Source organism: Hylaeus anthracinus, unplaced genomic scaffold (genome assembly GCF_026225885.1).
Source record: "Hylaeus anthracinus isolate JK02 unplaced genomic scaffold, UHH_iyHylAnth1.0_haploid 11989, whole genome shotgun sequence".
Lineage (NCBI taxonomy): Eukaryota > Metazoa > Arthropoda > Insecta > Hymenoptera > Colletidae > Hylaeus > Hylaeus anthracinus.
In genome coordinates, this window is record NW_026534337.1 from 8,754,268 (window position 1) to 8,774,608 (window position 20,341).

Sequence of the window (20,341 nt, forward strand, 5' to 3'; positions counted from 1 at the left end):
CTTGCGCACACCAAGGATTAGCTCCATTCTCACTTTCATCGCGATCTCGATTGCCTCTTTCTCAATTTTTTTTTTTCCACTGCAGATTGAGCTATTTGTTTTTCGCTGTTTCTACGCGAACGACTGGTTCGCACCTGATTCAATAATTCCAGGTATTCTCCGTTGAGAAGGGGGCAGAGATGGGATGGATGATGAGCAGAAATAAAAATTACCGATCGGTGATTCACTCGTGACGTTTATTCGATTGGATTGGCAGCTTCTTAATAGTTGCTTGTGGAATTACTGGAGATGATATGTTCAAGATTCATGATATTCTTAATACTTTATCTACCGAGCTATTTAGAAACAACCTTTAATTAAAAAAAGAAAAAAAAGAAAGAATTTTCTACAGTAGCATATGCCAATCTAGGCTGACAATAATTCCTCCATACTGTTGTTAGGCACATCGAAAGCCAAGTCTGTTTCCAAACACTGAATATTGTAAGTAGACAACTACCAACACAGTAAATATATTCGAATAACTATATTCTGGAATTAAAAAGCCTATAAATAGATTCCCGGTAAATAAAGTGTTAAGAGATTAACACTTTCGCTGCGGATGACGCACATGTGCGTCCAATTGAAAATATATGGTTGTTTTTATTATTTTTCAGTTTTTATTTTTTTTTTTTTGTTCGGCAATCATATTATATATAAAATAAATTACCACAAATATATGTTTTTCGAAATAATCATATTAGAACATTTGTAAGAAATTTTTCATTAAAAAAAATATCATAATTGCAGTTGCCAACGAACGGCTACTTATTTTCGTTCGCAGCGAAAGTGTTAAACGGGAGTTTCTTCTACGGAGTATCGTCGTTACGAGGAGCTACTGCTTATCTAGTTTCTAGGAACAGGTCCCAACTAATCGGCACTTTATTAGCGCATAACAGTTTGAACAGACTGTGCAAACGATTACTAACATTGCATCGAACAATAAGACCAGACGAAGATCTGGGATGCAACAAAGTGATGCTGCTTCTTGAATCAAAAATAGTAAATATCACCGAATCAGAGGGATCACGAAAACATGCATACTTATTTTATTTAAATGTAGGGATCCTAATTGCTCTTTCCATTTAACCAATTTCTAATTTCTAGAGTATCGCGACGTAGAAATTGCTTCATCGGACCTTGAAATTTCAATGAATCCGCGAGTGCAATAAATCTGACGAATCATTCCTCGCAACAGGCTCTCTCTGAATTTATGTTTGTAGTCGATGGAAATTCCTCTGATCGCTTTAATCCATTCGGAGAATTGCAGTCGATGCATGAGAAATTGTCTATTAGTTTAAATATCATCGACGCATTTAGGCCAGAAAATTCGTTCCATTGAATGGAATCGTTGCAAGCCGTTCGAAGCTTATTGTGACACGCGTCTATCGATCACATCAAGTCCGATACCGACAATTTCCATCAGAAATAAGACAAGTGCTCGTTACGTAGGCAATCGATGATAAAGACTTTTGCCCTTGTCGCTCCTCAGCTGTGCTCTCATTATGGTACAAACTGTCCTCGTAAACTTGTTCTCGTTTCATTCACGTTCGCGAATAATGAGTACTAATTGCCCATTTGTATTATTCGTCGAATAGAAATTGGAATTTAACTTATGATTAGACTGGGGATCTTTATGCAAAATAAAATCTTCTCGCGAACGTGCCTACAAAAATTGAACCTAAATAGGAATTTATTTTATTCTGCAAGTATCATAACATGAACTTTATTTTCAATCTTTTTCACATTCTCGCATATTGTTTGCATTTCATGGTTTCTTGGACATTTAAATTTCCTATAAATGCATAAAGATCCGCTGTCTACTCATGATTAACTATTAACTGTGCAATTGAACGGTTCTCGCGAAGAAATTACCGTGCCTTGATTTCCTTGATTATTCGCACAATATTTCGTCCACGTGGGATCACTGCACAGTGTTTCGGAGTTAGCTGGAATCGGTGAACGCTTCTGTTCGACAGTTTGAGATGGGTGGCGGGTCGTGTACGTGCGTTGATTCGCGTCTCGTTGCGGGGTTGCTATTTTTAAACGACCATTGCGTCAAAACCTCAGCCTCCCATTGAGAGCCGCGAATAGAACGTCTTTTTCGGTGCGTCCCATTTGCGTCCAGCTCTCGGCACCTTCTCCTCGTCTCGTCTCGCCGTGACAGATCTCGACGATTGTCGAGTTCAAATTGGCAACACTATATTATCCACTGTAACGCTTCCATGGTATAAAACCTCCCCACTGCGCGAATTTTAGCGTATTTTTATAAAATTCACGAAGCAAACCATTCCCTGGTTCATTTATTCGACGAACCTACAGGGGTGTCGTGTTTCAACCTTTTAGAAATTAAAAATTACATCGGTAGTATAATCAGGTGTAATTAGATTTAAGTAGTTTGTTTTGGGATAGGGGTGTAAAGGAGACGCTGTTTACTGTCTAAGACACGCGTGGTTATCCCCACCACTGGATAATCAGCCGTATACTACGTATACAAATCTTTTATTTTATTTGTATACGTAGAAATGCGTATACATTTTATCTGTTGATAATATCGTTGAAATATCCAGTACACCGCGAACGACAAACACACACACACACACGTGGAAATAAATTCCGTGGCAGAATTTCTTCTCTTCAATTTGCAACGGTACCGCAGAATTAAAGGGTAGTTTCGGGTAAACCCAAAAGTGTGATTCTGTGGACGAATTATTATTTAAATACGTGACTATTATTCAGAGATGGGCAAAACCCTGGGCTTCGAATAAATCTGACGTTTGCCGATATGTTTGTCTCGTTTCCTCTTTTGAACATTTTCCAAAGAGGAAAACGAGACAATCACATCGGCGAACTTCAGATTTATACGAAGCCTAGGGTTCCGACCATCTCTGGAATTACTAGATTAAGTAGGCGTACTAGATCAGCCATGGGAAAATATGCCTTGCACGCTATTTCCCGAACGAACGTTTCGGTCATCTTCAGGTTACAGGACAAACAGATTCTAAAAAGGAAACGTGCTAGAATTGTAAAAGAAAAGAAAGAACCCGTAGAGAAAAAATTTCCAAAAATATAAAGAAGAATCAACAGACCTCGTAAGGAAGTTCTATTTTTTTTTTTTTTTCCTTTAAACCTCCACGGAAGTTTATAATTTGTCCGATATGGGGATTCAGTAAACTGTGGACTTAAGTCGTGATATTAATTATGAGAAAGGGAAACAATCACAATATAACAGAAAAGGAAAAGAAATTAAGAAAAAGAAACACAACCATTCGTTATATAAATAAAATAGAAAGGCACTCACTCACGAGGAAAAACATTATAAAATTTGTTTTCTCTTAAGTAGCCCTGAGATATACTTCAGTGGACTCCTCGAGGAGAAAGCTTATATTCGTAAGCGCACATGCGAGACCCAGAGGCTATTTTTCCTCCATAAATATTCTCAGTCTGGTAAAAAGACATTGGCATACACACCTGTTGAATTAATAGTGGACACAAGTAATTCTAATTAAATAAAATCCAACGAATTCTCCCTTGGGTTCTCAATTGGTAACGTTATGCAACAAAGGGTTAAGAGAATTGAAGTCTGGCTCGCGAGTCGATCTTATCAGGCTTGAACGTCGATCCAGAGATAACTCGATGTACACGAGCGGTGCCAGATGTCGAATCGCGAACAGTCCTATCGCTTTTGGGTAGGTATTTTTATCAGGCTGATTTCGTGCGTGTACTTTACAGGTACCGTGTACAATATTGCACGGTCACCGTGTTGAGATCATTCTTAAAGGCTCGCAAACGTCAATCCTACAATCCGCAATTTTTCAAATCGGAGCAAACACGAATAACGCTCTACCGCAACAATTCTGATGGCAACTGTCAGATTCGGCGCGAAAATAATGATCTCCAATGGTGCTGTGACCTTTTTATAACGTAGTTGTTTCATTCGATTATTTCGGTTAGAAACAGCGCGTAAGTTTTTTATGTTGTTGGTAAAATATCAAATAAAAATGTAATAGAGGCAAGGGGATTGAGCTTTAAATTGGTACGAACGTTACAAGAACTAATCGTGGTTAATGCAGAAATAATTTTCTCTTTCCTTAATGGATCTTAGAAATCCAGAATTCTTTTTATCTACATTAAGAGACAGCCCCAGATAAATAATGGAAACGTCTTCACCCAATCTTAATCGCTGAATTTCATATTGACATTCTATCATAAAAAAATGGAGCTCCTTCAGGGTCCGTAGTTGGTGCCTTATCAGCCATAAAAAGAGCTGTAAAACAGACCAATAAAAATCGCAAAAAAAAAAGAATTCCGTCGCTATCTCTCGTAGTTCCAAAGAAAACAGGTACGTAACGCTTTGGGTTCCGTGCACAAGTGCGTCGTGTAGGAAAAACAGTTTCTCTGTAGTGTCTACGTTTTATTTCAATTCGAACGTTCGGTTTATTTCAATTCGAATACGGTTTATTTCAATTCGAATACGGTTTATTTCAATTCGAATAATAATTAAGACCTCTTAAGTAACGAAATCAGTTCGTATCGGTTCGATCAGGGGTCTTTGGACCCATCCGATTGGTTCCCAAAACAGAATAGACCGTGAACCTGGAAAACGCGGATGCGTTTCGAGCCTTTGTCGCGTTTCCGTTAAATGGAACGGTGATTGGTAATCCCCGATTTCCGTCGATCAGCTCGGATCTCGCTGCTTTCAGAAGCATTGATTGCGCAACCAGTCGAATTAAATTCGTAACCTGTCGGTCCGTACAAACGATCGTCACGCGACCATTCGTGTTTTGCTCTTTATTTTCGGTTTATCCCCGGCTGTCTGCGCGGGCAGACCGCTGCTCGATTCGCGCCAAGTGAAAGAAGAAATTGTTGGCTCGTTAGTCGATCGAGTGCAACTAGTCAGACGCGTGTCGTTGTCATCGGCGAGGTTATTAAGTGAGGAAGAAATTAAAAAGATATCGGATTTGTTCGTGTTAGCCAGTAAGTTCTCACAGAAATGGGCAAAATTTTATTAGAATAATGGACGATGGCTGATAGAGTGATGCAGAGGTTTATTTATTAGCGTGTTTTTTCATTCAAAAGTTAGCTGAATAAGCAGTTATTAGGGAAGCATATGTTTTACGTTTTTACGTTTAGAGAAATAGTGAGTGGAGACCCTATTTTTTGGTGTGTTTGTAGAGAATTTTTATCTGGCTTAGAATTCTGCTCATTTTATACCGCTCAGTAGTGAGATGTTTGCACCTACTGTGCAGGGTCGTAAAGATTGCATTTGACGTAGACTCGCCTGTGCTGTCGAGGATTTTTATGATACTCAAGAGTGAATCTAGTGGTCGAGCGATGTTGTTCTGTGGAATATTTCGTTAAAAGTTGGCAGTGTGTTTAATACACATTCGAGATTTGTGCTGGAAAAGTTTTTTAAATTAACCCTCTGCACTCGAGATGTTTCTTAGTATTCTATTGCCATGAATTCTAAGCTATCCTAGATTTGAGAATAAGGTCACCTTTACCTCGCCGACAATCATTTTATCGACACTTCGAGCTCCAAAGAAATTAAACCTAAAGAAACATTAGGTATTGTAGATTTGTTGCGTGAAACCTAATGGTGACTGAGTGTCACCTCTCGCGAGTGCAAAGGGTTAAGTGTCTTCTTTAGAAGGTGCGTTAGGCCCTATCGCTTCTTACGTAGGCACGTTTATTAATTGATCCATTTAATTACGTGTTGCAGGGAAGATGCGGCCTTGCAGTTGGAGCTGAAACGGTCTCGCAGGCTGCGAAGAACGGCAGGTCTGCTACCTCAAAAGATCACCAAAAAGTAAGGAAACCTCGAGTATCGTCTCGCGTCTCGTCCTTTCCATGTTGCTAGCGAACCAAAAAGTACGAAAATAGGAAAAATAAAAAGCTAATAGACAAAACAGAAATACACGAAAAGCAGGCAGGCCGAGGAAAAAGAACGATCGAATATACATATAAAGTGAGAATCTAAGCGCGGGAGAGGGGGAGAGAGAGAGAGAGAGAGAGAGGGGAAGGACGAAAGATAAAAGAAATCGATAATCGTGTTGATCGATCAAGAGCTGGAAAATAAATCATAAGAAGGAAGAATCGCACGAAAGTATCTTTGAAGTATCGCGCGAAAAGAGCGCAGAGACACGCCGTGGCCTATTTCTTTCGAGAACACGAACTAAAAGGGAAAATAGGAAAACCGTGGTTTTATTTCTTTTCGAGAGAAATAAACATTTAAATTAAACGATAAAGGCGGAGAGGGCCAGTCGAGCGCGTATCGTTGCGCGCACCTCCGAGTAAAAAAAAAGAGAACGAAGGTAAAAAAAAAAACGCAAACGGGCGATCGTGCGTCGAGCGGAGATCGCTAATTGCGAGAAAATGGCCCCGAGCTCCACGGCCTCTGCCTCGATGAATTGCCTGCTGTATGCTGCGTCGTTCCTCGCGTTCCTCGTCGTTCTTCAAAGTTGCGCTAGCGCGGACAAACCGCCTCCCTGCGAGAGGTAAGTACCACAAACACTGATCAAGTACGTCGCTGACGGCTTCGTCCAACTATTTTTTTTTTTTTCTTTAAATTTATTTTTCATTTTTATTTTACGTATTTTTGTTTCGTTTGGACCCGACCCGATCGCACGAACAATGATTCAGGTGCCTGCTCCCTTCCTCATTCGTGTCCGCGTTCTATTGCCGACCGAGAACAACGCACCCCGAATGAATTTAATCGAATCAGGGGCAAAATTTTGCCTTCGTGTCCTTTCCCTGCGGCACCGGTTTGACGTGACCGCCACGCGCTCATGCCACTGCTAAACTCCACGAATAAATATTGGCTTGTCTGGAAAGTCCATGCCGATTTTTAGTAGGCGGTACAGGTCTGAATATACCGGAATGGTTGAAAACAAATAACATGTGGACATCCCCTTAAAAGGTGGAGAAGTTGTGGAACGAAATGGTACATACATAATTCGATGTATATAAAAATTCAAACGTGTCTTTGAATGTTTCTTAAAAATTGGCACGAGCTTTCTGGACAAGACAATACCTCGAATAAATATCGTCCGCCACACAATCCTAAAAGTCTCCCAAAGGGATTCGGTGGCACACATCAGGAGGAGACTCTTTGTTTGGGAACGAATCTCTGGATCTATAGCGCGAGGATAACAAAGCATCACCGAACTCGTGTCGCGATAAGCAACAGCGCGTTGCGCAATAGCCATGACTCGCGGAACGCGACAATTAAATTGTAAAACTGTGCGGTTGCTTTGATTCTTCGAGCTTAGGCTCGAACACTGAATATTCTAGCACTCCGTGAGCTTGGACGCGTACATATCTGTAGGACTTCTTGGATACAAAGGTTGTAGACGCGATAGTTTTAATTTTTAACCGACTTCGAAAAGGAGGAGGTTACTCAATTCGACATGTATATTTATTATTTTTTTATTTCTTTTTTTTATGTATGTTACTCAATTTCGCCGAGATGGCTTGACCAATCGGAATGAAACCTGTTGGATCTTGTAGAGCATGTCTCCGGGGTGGTCCCATTATTAATTTAAGCACACACCAAATTATTTCTATTATTCTCTTTAATATGTCAGGTCGTCCTAAAAGTTCGTGCCATTTATACTTCTATTTCTCAAACTAATATGTAAAACATACTCTTAAGTGTCACAAGAAAAGATAATCTGTCTCATTTCACAATAGCTTCTCACCTGTCTCGCATAGTCTTTATACAGTTCCTAGAAAATTTCTGTGATTTTTTTATTAAATTTCGACACAGTCTTCAGCACGAACTTATGGGACGATCTAATATCTCTATACAAGCTGTCAACAGACACCGTTTTTCTTTTTCAACTGTTCGGCTGTCGTTTGTTCCACAGACCTGTGTGAAAAAGATCGGAGGGAGTTCGATCCCTTTTGCTCAGATCGCTAATAGATGGCAACTCATATTTCTTTGTTTGTTTATTAAATTAAAGTGCGTACATTCGTAGAAGTACTTTGCACTACTATGTGCTGCTCTCTTTTTGCATTTCCTCTTCTAAACGTTTTACATTGATATTTCTTAGTTTCTATTCTTAATGGCTGATTTTATAATTCAACTCATATTTGAATGCCCAAACTCGGCTCTTTCCTCACAATATAGCTTTTATTTTATTTTATTTCTTTACCAAAGGGCTTTCTTATTCCTTTAAATAAGAAAGTGAGTTCTTATTCCTTTAAATAAGAAAGTGAGTTCTTATTCCTTTAAATAAGAAAGTGAGTAATTATAAATCAGTTAGCGATCTTTAGAGCTCCGTGCGGTTGTGGCAACAACAAATGCCACGTGGGCCACATCCAATGACGCGAACAGCTGACCGAGTCATCAGTCACGATGTCTTTCGGGCGTGTCACGGGACGTTGCGGCTCGCGACGCCCACCGTCGCCGCGCGTCGCGTCACCGTCCCCAAAAATAGTCGACGGTTCCGTCAGAAGCGACCATTTAATCGATCCACGGTCTCGTTGAATATCTCCCCCACCGGAAATAGATCTCTGATCGATGGCCAGATTCATTCGCCCGCGCGTTTTTTCCGCGAGCACGCGCATCGTCTCGTGATTCATTTCGCTAAATGTTTCTTCGGGTCTTGCGATCGAAATCAAATCGATCGATCTTTCATCGACTTTCGTTTTTCCGTAAAAGAAAAAGATATTGCGAGAAATTGTAACGAAATTTCAGCGTCGGCAGGAAAGTGTTTTGCAACATTCTGGTTACTCGCGTCATTGATAACGAGGAATATCGATCGATGCAACATTTTATTTCTAAGAACTCTTGGGATATGAGTAGATTGCAGTATCTTAATAAAATGATTTAGAGTCTTCGTTGATGTGGAATATACTTTTCTGGAAGCCTTAAAGTATGTTTCTGGGTTAAACTTTGAGGGTGGTTTTTTTTTTTTTTTATTATTTTATAAAGAAGACTTACTTATGTTTTAATGAGCAAAGTAAGTGATCAACACATAGGTTACTAACAAGGAAAGCTTTTTAGGTGTCCATCTCCGATTGTTTTGATTTTCGGATATGTTCTGAAGGACTGAAAAATAAGGTATCATATTTAGAGGGTGAAACGACTTATAGAAGCTATATCCGAAACAATCATAGATAGAAGAAAACTCTTCAAGAAAAAGTTTCATGGTTTTCTATCTGCATACAAAATCTGGCTCTAAATTTTGTAAAAAGTAATTTGTCTATAATAATAGCCTATCGCAGTTGAAACTGTAGGTGATCGTTTCACCCTCTAAATATGAAAACAGGCTAATATACAAAAATACGTATAACTTCCTCTAAAACATATCCAAAAATCAAAACAATTGGAGGTGGACACCTAAAAATGTTCCCTTGTAAGTCAACCAAATATAAGTGATGGGGCTTTTCTAACTAAGTAAATTAATTCCGAAGACGAGACGTTAAAGAAAATAAATCTGTCTACCGCATTTGAAGAAGTAGCAAGGATAAATACTACTTTAAACGACGAAGAAGGAATTGCACCTCGTGTAGGAGCAATCTCGTTCCACAGCAAACGACTCAGAGAAATGGCCTTAGCAATGAACTACGAAACCGTGCTCGCGTCGAGTTTTAAATTAACGTGTTCCGCAAGTCCAATGAACGTGACCTTAGCGAGACGACGCGCGAGATCTCCGGAGCTGCGATTCGAATCGAGACGCTGGAACGTCGATAGACGCGCCGAGGCGTCGCGGTGCCGTGAACCGCGCGATAAGACGCACAAACGTCGCAAAACCTCTTATCAGAAGACTCGGTTCTAAGGGAAGCAGGTGTAGTAAGTAGATGGAAGCAAGAACACAAACAAATAAATTTCTAATAGATGAATAGACTCGAATTAATCCGATTTAAGGATTAACCCGGTCGCACGTTTTAAGCTCGGGAATAAAAAAAAAAGTCGTGGTCCAATTTAGGCAACCTTGCTCCGCATCTCGGTCCAGGAACTCGAAGACGATTCGCCAGATCAACCGATGGGGGTCTAGAAAATCAGGTCGCGCGATGTCCGCTCTCGTTTCACGAATCAAAATGTCGTTAGATCGCAGATTCAATTCGCGCTTCCTCCTTCGCGAGACGAGTCGACGCCGTGACGACGCCGCGGGATCAAGTGCGTCGCAGGTCCGTCATTGTAACGGATATCTAGATTGCTCGCGATAAATATTAGGCCGATTAAGGGGGGCACATTCGACGCTATCACGATAAGGATTTTCTCAACGACCTCTAGTGTCTCGACTTTGCGCTCGTATTTTGCAACTAGTGCACTCCACCGAAGTTAACAAAATAATTAGCATTTTAATGCTTTTATTTGTTAGTTGCTATTATTTAGTCATTTATTATGAGAGTTGGGAAAAAATCCATTGTTTTACAAATATAGAGAGGGTTGAAATATAAGGCATAACTAATTAAAAATCCATTTAGATTAGACGAAAACAACGCATACATAAAAATTCATTCTGATTACTAGATTTGAATCGCAACCAAAGTCACTCCATAATCACTGCCTCTACATTTTGGGGAAAAATTCATTATTATACAAATATACAGAGGTTACAGGGTCTAAACATAACGTATAACTAATTAAAAATCCATCTAGAATTAACGAAAACAGCGCATACATAAAAATTCATTCTGATTACTAGATTTGAATCGCAACCAAAGTCACTCCATAATCACTGCCTCTAGTTTTTTAGTACACTAACACAAATTCACTGTTTTTGGCAGACACCTTTAGACAACGATAAGGGAAGATTAGGTGTAATTTTGTCCGCCAGAAAAGAATGGATTCTTCGGCCTACATTCGCTCGAATTCCTCCGGACGATAATGATATCATTAAAAATAATGTGGAAGTATCGGTATCCTAAACAGGATGGCTAAACAAAGCAAGCCCCACCAGAGTTCCGCTCGTGTGATCACATTCAGAACTAGGCCGTTCCGAAGATAACGAAAAACATTTACCACCGAATGAAAAACATCGCGAAGACCTTGGGAGTGATCCAAGAGTCAAAACACTTATACTAATCGTTTTAAATCGACCTAGAAGAACTTTCTACGTTGCAACACGTAAAGCATCCCACCTAACCGTCCATACACAAACTATAAAATACTTAATACACCAAAGAAACAGTGAATCTACGACTTTGTCCCTCAGATTACACTCCCTTCGGGATTATTTTATTTAGAAGACACATTATTAAGACCTGCGAGCGTCCATACACAAACTATAATATATTTGATACGCCAAAAAACAGTGAATCTACGACTCTGTCCCTCAGATTACACTTCTTTCGGGATTATTTTATTTAGAAGACACGCTATTAAGATCTGCGAGCGAAGACACGCGTCTTCTACACATAATCAACCATCAAAAGATCAATTTCAAACTATTACGTTATAGCACACCGTGCATAGAAAGTCCCTGCAAAGAAACTTGAGTGCGCAAACGTCATTTTACCCAACCGTGTTCCGCGTGGCTCGTTTCGATTTCGTGCGATCGCGCAACGAGATTCTTTCCCCCAGTCTTTCAATTGCCCAAACTCAACGTTCCTCCCGCCAAAAAGATCACTAGACACGCCCTTTATACCGCGAAAAAAAAACGCACACGAAAATTGCAACGTGGCAAAAGAGAGATCGTAGAGATATCGAGCGTGTGTGTGGCTTTCCAGCGACATTTACTGCCACGGCGACCTCCTGCACACGATACAGATGGCGTCGATCTACAAGGACTCGAAGACCTTCGTGGATATGAAGATGAAGCACTCGCCCAACCAAACCCTGGCGTTGTTCCGCGACTTCATGGAGAAGACGGATCAACTACCCACCAGGCAACAGATCGAGCAATTCGTGAACAAGACCTTCGATCCCGAAGGATCGGAGTTCGAGGACTGGGACCCCGCGGATTGGACCACCCACCCTAAATTTCTCAGCAAGATATCGGATGAAAATCTGCGGAAGTTCGCCTTCGATTTGAACCATATCTGGAAGATGCTCGGTAGAAAGATGAAGGACGACGTGAAAATCAACGAGGAGCAATACTCCATCATCTACGTGCCCCATCCCGTGATCGTTCCCGGCGGTCGTTTTCGTGAATTTTATTACTGGGACTCGTACTGGATCATCAAAGGACTCCTTCTATCGGAGATGTACACCACTGTGAAGGGGATGTTGACCAATTTCGTCACGCTGGTGGATAAAATCGGCTTGATACCAAACGGAGGACGTATTTACTACACGATGAGATCCCATCCACCGTTGTTGATCCCCATGGTCGACGAGTACCTGAAGACCACTCGCGACTACAAGTGGCTGGAAGACAATTTCCACCTCCTGGAGAAGGAGTTCGACTTCTGGATGACCAATCGAACGGTCGAGGTCGAGATGGATGGGACCAAGTACACCCTGGCTAGGTACTACGAGGAGTCCTCTGGACCGCGACCTGAGTCCTACAAGTAAGGGTCTTAAGAATAGAATTTTTAAATGGGGACTGAAGAGATGTAGGATACGTTCAGAACAATTAATCAGTCACGTAAATAATCGTACCTTCTTTGTTTCTTAAAGGAACGTGTCTAAATTTACTCCCTAAAACTCAGCTGTTTTCTATTTGAATTCTTTCAGAAAAGGGAGGACGAGGAGGTCGAGTATTAAGTGTTTTTTGGGATATTTTTTTGTACAAAATAGACTTTATCCAATGTTCTTATAACTTTGAGAATATTTCATGTATGTTTCAGAGTACGTTTGGAAACATTAGGTTGTCCAAAAAGTTTCTTTCGTTTTATTAATAAGTAATACATACACAATATTTTATGTCTAATGTTACATTATTGAATAGTGTACGATTCATTTTGCTCCATTACTGTTACAACATCAACATCAATGAAATTAGATTGTCTATTTACATGAACACTACCGCACAAAATAATCGAGTGCAAATTACGAAAGAAACTTTAGGGGCAACCTAATATTTTCAATTTATTTCACAGGGAAATCTTTGAGATATGGTGTTTTCTCTTAAAACATTTTCGAAACAAATGTGCTCTAGAGGGTACCTAAAATATTCTAAAGGTTCAAAGAAAATTAAGCAAATTTTTCTCTGTAACAAAAATCACGAAAAACGCTTAATAATAAGCCTTTAAATTTCCCCTATTAACACGTCGACGCCGGCTTGCATCACCGGTGAACCGCGCCGGTGTCAACGTTCACAGAATTTTTATTTCGAGTTTTTTATTTACGAGTTCGACGTCACGTTCGATCGTTTAACAATTGGGGTGGTTTTCTCAACCAGAGAGGATTATCTGACGGGTCAAAGCTTTCGCACCAACGAGGAAAAGGAGAACTACTACTCGGAGCTGAAGACTGCTGCTGAGTCTGGCTGGGACTTTTCCAGTCGTTGGTTCATACTCGACGGCACGAACAAAGGTAATAGAGCGATCTGTGCTTAACGACGTTCTGGAAGAATCGTACCCAAGTTCACTAGCATGAAAAATATAATTTACTGATATCAGCGAATATGTTACGCGTGGGAAGATATTCAGTAAACAATCCCATTTTTAGTATCAAAGAAATTAGTTTTCGATGTACAAGTTGAAAATCGAAAAGTCCCTTATTAACGCATAGACGTATATGGGGTGACAAGGATTTTCACTAAGAAATTAAATAAATTAATCCTGAGGGTTAGATGCCACGAAAAATAAATCCGGATAGAATTGGTGAATTTTAAAGAGCTTGGATAAGCACTACTATAGATCTTAGATTGCATCATTTCTAATTGTATAGAAACAGAAGCTTAGCCTCGTAAGAATTCTCACAATTATTATTCTAACAGTGAACGTGTTAACGAAACAATTTCGAAGATCATACCTGTACCAATTCAAGATAGAGATGCGGGTGGTATTTATATTCATAAATATGAATATCAATAAATAGCGCGTTGTTCACATTTTTATCTATAATTAACTCTTCATTAAATAACGTTAATCACTTACTTACATTGTTTACTATCCCACACGGAATCGTTTTCACTCCAACCAAACGGGTAATTAGAAAAATGTTGTAACTTATGCAAATAAAACAATCATTGTTGTTACTATTATAAAAAACATTATAGTTGTGTTAATAAACACGTATACGAAGCTCTGGAATATGTATAAGCATCTTGGATAATGAATCTTGGATCGTGATTTTATTTGCATAAATTACATAATTTTTGTAATTACCCATTTGGTTGGAGTGAAAACGATTTTGTGCGGGATAGTAAACAACGTAAGTAAGTGATTAACGTTATTTAATGAAGAGTTAGTTCTAAATAAAGATGTAAACAACGCGCTGTTTATCATAAATTTATTCATATTCATATTCACAAATCCACGTCGTGTGAACTTATGAATATGAATACCCCCATCTCTAATTCAAGAATTAAAAATTCCTTCACGGAGCCACCACAATTGGTCTCGAAAGAGGCCATCATATACCGTAACATCGAAAACAAGCATACCTCTTCGTAGATCGTCTCAAACCGCACACAATAAACGATTTCTGAAAGAGTCGCGATAGAAACTTCAGAGAGTTCCTTCTCCAGGTAACCTGACGAACTTGAAAACGAGATCCATTATCCCCGTCGATCTGAACTCGATCATATATCGAAATGCGCAGCTGCTGGCGCACTACAGCCAGATGCTGGGGAACGAATCCAAGGCCGCGTATTACAAGAAGAGGGCCGACGAGTGGATGAAGGCGGTGACGGCCGTGCTGTGGCACGACGAGGTCGGCGCCTGGCTCGACTACGACATCATGAACGACATCAAGAGGGATTACTTCTACCCTACGAACATATTACCGCTCTGGACCCATTGCTACGATCCCAGCAAAAGGCAGGACTACGTGTCCAAGGTGCTCAAGTATCTGGAGAAGAGTCAGATCATGTTGAACGTCGGAGGCATACCCACCACCTACGAGCACTCTGGTGAACAGTGGGACTACCCTAACGCGTGGCCTCCGTTGCAATACTTCGTCATCATGTCGCTAGACAATACCGAAGATCCCTGGGCTCAGAGGCTAGCCTACGAGATCAGTCAGAGATGGGTCCGCAGCAACTACAAGGCGTTCAACGAGACCCAAGCAATGTTCGAGAAGGTAATTAAAGATCGTTGCCACGGATAACGATGTCCAATCGTTGGTTTTTCGAGCAAACGAGTATTTTGGTTTCGGTTCGCAGTACGATGCGACTGTGTCGGGTGGTTACGGAGGCGGAGGCGAGTACGAGGTGCAACTCGGGTTCGGATGGTCGAACGGGCTGATCATGGACTTGTTGAACAAGTATGGCGACAGGTTGACGGCCGAGGATCAGTTCGTGCAAGGGAACGTGATCGAGAAATCCTCGTTACCGCCGCCAGTCGTCGTATCGACGGCTGGACAGGTGATGACTGGCATTCTAGCTCTCATTATATCGATTGCCGCAGGATTCATAGGGTGAGGTGAGTGTCCAGGTGACTGAACTGTCCAGAGGGTTTCACTCTTGAAGAAACTGTTCGGTTAGATTCATTGACGAACGATTGTAAATGTACGCTGGGTGTTTGGACCATAGATGTCTATCTCCACCTTTTTGAAGTTTAGAACCGTCAGTTTCGGTTTGACGCATACTGGAGGCATATTAATAGGTGTAGAAATTAATTCTTTGCCTTCCTAAGGTAAACTTATCATTCATCTATAAAGAAAAATCGTGCAACTTGTAATGTTGCCACGGTCACACTGCGGCTGATTATGTTTGTGTTTTTTTATTACCATGAAGAAAACAACGTATTCATTTTATTTTGTAATGTCGGGTATTCGGGCCAAAACTGATTATCACGAGCCTGGCCCGTGGTGTATTGTTCGGGGGCAAATGTAAACATCACATTTTGGTCCCAGGTTGTTGGAACTTAAATCGTAGCTTAAGGGGTTAACTATTACTAAATACTCCCGTTTAACCCTTCGCGGTCACCCGGGGTCAAAATAACCCCAAGCGCAACTTTAAGCTAGAATTACTATAAGTTATCAATTTTATGAAAATACATTAAAAATTGCCAGAGTTATAATTTTTTTTTTTTTAGTAAAAAATGTTTTTCTTACGAATTACCTCCTAGCTGATTTTTTTTCGCCATTTTAAAAATGATTAAAAATTTGTTGCCGTGATATTCTCGTTCTGAAAGGTTCGAACTAATATTCTGAATTTTTATTATTAATATATTAATAAATTAAACATGGCTGAGGTCGTTGAGACCCCCTGTGACAGGTGCGTTTTTTTACAGAACGTGTGACTTCAGAGGGTTAAACTAGAGTTATGAATAGTGCACCACGAAGGCATAGAATTATTCTTCGTTAATATTCTATTACCCTTCGTGAACGAGAGTGAAACACCAAAATGGACAAACATGGCTGAGCTCGATCTACTCGAAACTAACTCGATGGTTCTGTTTACTGTTTCAGATATCCTTCTTCTGGTCTAACGCATCTAGGGGAATTTCTTTGCCAGAGCAAAGTATTATCGGTATAGTTGTGTGTTGTCGCGTTCGGGGAAACCGTTCCTAAACGGGAGGACTAAACGAAAGCGAGTGCGGGCACTGGCAGCTCTCGTGATTCATTCAAGCTCTTAGATACTAAACGAAAGGGTCGAAAGAACGTAATTTTAATTTTTGCCGAGAAACCAGTCGAAGCGTTCTAAGGATCATTGCAGCAACGATTCATCGATTTATCCGTCGAGTTGCAAATAAAATCGTTATTTCTGTGTCCTTAGTCGGACTGATGTATGGCGAGTTCGCTTCGACTGTCAAGAGAATACCAAAATATAGTTTGTAGTGACGAGAAAAGGGAGAGACGCGTGATTCGAGGTGACGCAATCAGAGTACGATCGATTGTATTATGATGACATCGATCGGACGAATTCACTTCGTTTTCTATGTGCCTTATTTAACCCTTTAAGAACAGGCATGGGAGACAAACTATACTTAGCTATCATAGACATTATATGTATATACTATTCCACTGGTAGGACAAGGTTCCGATTTATTATTTACACGTACATCTCTTTTAAAATTGAATTTGTTTAGTTTGATTCAAGTCACTTTATTTACATTATTTTATCGCGTGTCTCAAGATAATTACGAACAATCACTACTCATTTTTTACAGTAAGAACACCTCCTATTTTTATTATTCACCCACGCGTATTAGCAAACTCAAAATACCTCAAACTAAAAATAATTGACGCCTTAAAAATAATTTACCCCTGTGGCCTTAGGAATCCCTAAAAACGCCTGTCCTTAAAGGGCTGACACCTCCAACGGTCTCTCCGATCGTTGGCCCTTCTGCAGGATCGATTCGATCGTTTGACCACCGAACGAAACGATTTTTTTTTATTACTTAACCATTCCATTACGCGCGCCATTACCGTCGCGAATGATTATTCTGTGATTTTCGAGGGACCCGTATCGCTGGTCGAGAACACGTTCCTACGATACCAATCTTCCCGCCAGGCTCGATCATTTTTTCCACTGTTCTCGTTTTTAGTTGCCGTTGAGATATACACCGTGTTAGACGTTTACAATTAGTGGTAATTAATGTAGACGTATAGACGTCGTTCTCAAGGATAGCGACGATATTCTTTAATATTTCTTTTTTTTTTTTTTTTGTGTGTTATTTGTCGTTTGACGATCGTTTTGCGAGAAAGAGTATACATATACCAACGCGCCGAATTTTAGCCATAATCTTTAGTATTATTAGAGTAGCTTCTGCAGTGATAATGCATACAAAGGTTGATCTACGGTGGATCTAACTGAGTGGGAATAGTTAAGCATCTTCACGGACTGAGACGCGGAGAAAATACATATTTCAGACACAAGTATAACAAATGGAAACAAATACAACTTGAATTTTTTAAAACATTGACAACAGAATGAACTCAAAAGACTTAACGATATTATACGAATTCTGAATTTTGAATAGCTTAACTTCGTCTTGGCTAGCTTCTGCATGCTTTCACAAGCCTTGAAGATACTCGGTTATTCGCGTTCATCAACGATCCACCTTCTACGCTAGACAAGTATTCAGGAAAGAGATATCCACGTTCAGAATTATTTTTTTTAAGTACGTCTGGGAAGTGAGTGCTTCCCTAATTGCAGTGGACCGTTCCAGAGATATCGATGGACCATTACAAAACGTTGATCCTTCGGGTGCTACGGACGCTTATAAGCGTCGAACCGATCAGTGTACATTGTACGTTAATGTTAGTCGACTGCACTGCACGACTAACATTGTTTAATTCTTAGAGTCATCGGGGTACCAGCGTCGACTTGGAATAACGAGAAAGGCACGAGAGAAAAGACTCTGTGACTCCCGTGCATTCCGTCGAATTCGCATCTCAGTTAACCCAGATAAGGCTGAATTTTTGTTTATTATTTTTTTTTCTTCTAAACAGTTCACCACGCATTGAAAAAAGTGTCTCATCGCATCAATCGCTTCTCTGTCTACAAGGACGTCAGCCTCTAACACGCTTAACACAAAAACAGAACACGTTCGAATGGTTTGACGAAATTTTTTAACGAATTCTGAACCCTTTTAGAAGGACGTTAGCCATAACTGGGTTAAGACGACGGTTATTCCGAGGCTGGTACTGAAAGGAAGAGAGAAAAAGCGTGGTACGAAATGTCGGATCGAGAAGAGTAGCGGATCTATCTAGTCAGATCTAGACACGTTAGCTAAGTATGTTTACATCGCGTATAGGGCTACGTAGAAACCCGAGAACCGCCGAAGTTGCTACTCTTCGATTCTCGATTAAACGACGGAAGGATACGCACAGCGGGCAGGACACGCTACGAAAGGGTAAACATTAGTGATGGGAATGGTACAGAGTCAGTAGTACACAATCAGAATTGGATATGGAACTATATTGAACGAAGTATCTACTCGATACTTGACGTAATAAAGGATTTGTCTTCTTTGTTTTGTTCCGAATGATCGAATAATTTGATTCAACTTTTCTCACAGAGAATTGCGATACAAAGGTGTAATATATAATTAAAATTGTAATCTCACGAGAGTGTAGATGTAGGATGCAAATATTTAAAAATATAAAAATGGGAATTAGGAATAAGAATATGTTTACTATCGAGTAGGTACTTCGGTTATTAAATTACGCCTAATCGTATCAGTTCCATCACTAGCAGATAGTTCTCGAGCACGATTTATCGTTATATATTTATTAGAACGTATCGTTTTGCCACATCGATCGTCGCATCCAGGCTAACGTCGAAGAACGATAGAGTGAAAATAAAGTTTGAACGTAAGACATAAGGAATACGAGCTTTTGTTAATTTATTCGTTATACTTCGATAAGCATCAGGATGAATAGTTAAATAGGATACAGATACGAATACAGGGTGAAAGATAGGCTATTACCTGATTAATATACAATACCAGCATGCTTCCCTTTACCCAAATTTACAACCCCCTCCCCTGTGTGATGACTTTTAAGAATAAAGTAAATAAATCAAAAAATACCCTCAGCCTGTCCCCTCTGAAGATTTCTCATTCTGACTCCTCGAACGTTAAGTAACACAATTAAACATTTTTCCATCTGTAAATTACGAGTTTTCCCGGCCGAAACGTTTGAGAAATCCTCTCTGTGCACCACAGTTATATCGTTATTCAAAGTAATAAGTGTTTAAACAATACCATGGTTTGGTTTCAAAGAGAATCCTGTATCGAGATTACAAAACGCAACATAGAGGCGCCAAGATCGACCTCGCGAGATCCAAGCTTAAAATTCTAGTATCCTTCTAATACTACCTTCTTACGACTCTATGTTCAACGCATGAGAACCTAACAGTGTCCAATAATTGCCATAAGCTTCCCTAGTATTAACCTATCATTCATTCCTCAAAGATCAACGTATCGAGATATCAGAAAAATTCTTTATCCGTAGCCTACGGTGTCCTAAAAATGGATCTGAAGGGCCTGGAGGGCCCTACGAAGGATCTCTAGATCTCTGGATCCTGTTGTCGCAGGGCGCTACCTGGAGGGACGCTCCGGAACTAACCTGGATCAACGTTGAGCGCACCACGTCGCGGAAAGTGTTGGAACAAAAAATAATTAACTGATTTAAACGTAGTTAACAAATAGTTGGGATTAATTAATTACTTGATATATTAATCCAAAATCTAGAATAGAAATACATCAACAATTAATCACGTTGTACTTGTCACTGAAATCAGTCAATTATTTTTATCTGAAGAATTCTAACTAGTCGAACGAATGGAAA

General features: G+C 40.1%; 1 protein-coding gene across 10 annotated transcripts in view; it reads left to right on the forward strand.

Moving 5' to 3' along the window:
* The window catches only part of LOC128887444 (trehalase-like), a 57,204-nt gene that overhangs the window by 33,483 nt on the left and 3,380 nt on the right, over positions 1–20,341 (forward strand). For 4 of the 10 annotated variants that reach the window (XM_054143301.1, XM_054143305.1, XM_054143302.1 and 1 more), the window contains 5 exons: positions 5,759–6,533; positions 11,719–12,501; positions 13,335–13,468; positions 14,628–15,181; positions 15,264–15,517. In XM_054143301.1, the coding sequence (XP_053999276.1) occupies positions 6,412–6,533; positions 11,719–12,501; positions 13,335–13,468; positions 14,628–15,181; positions 15,264–15,517 (1,847 nt within the window). In that variant the 5' untranslated portion in view covers positions 5,759–6,411. Of the gene's footprint in view, positions 1–4,799; positions 5,014–5,758; positions 6,534–11,718; positions 12,502–13,334; positions 13,469–14,627; positions 15,182–15,263; positions 15,523–16,513; positions 19,375–20,341 lie in introns of those variants that run through there. The other 6 variants (XR_008460038.1, XR_008460039.1, XR_008460040.1 and 3 more) reach the window with 3 other exon arrangements.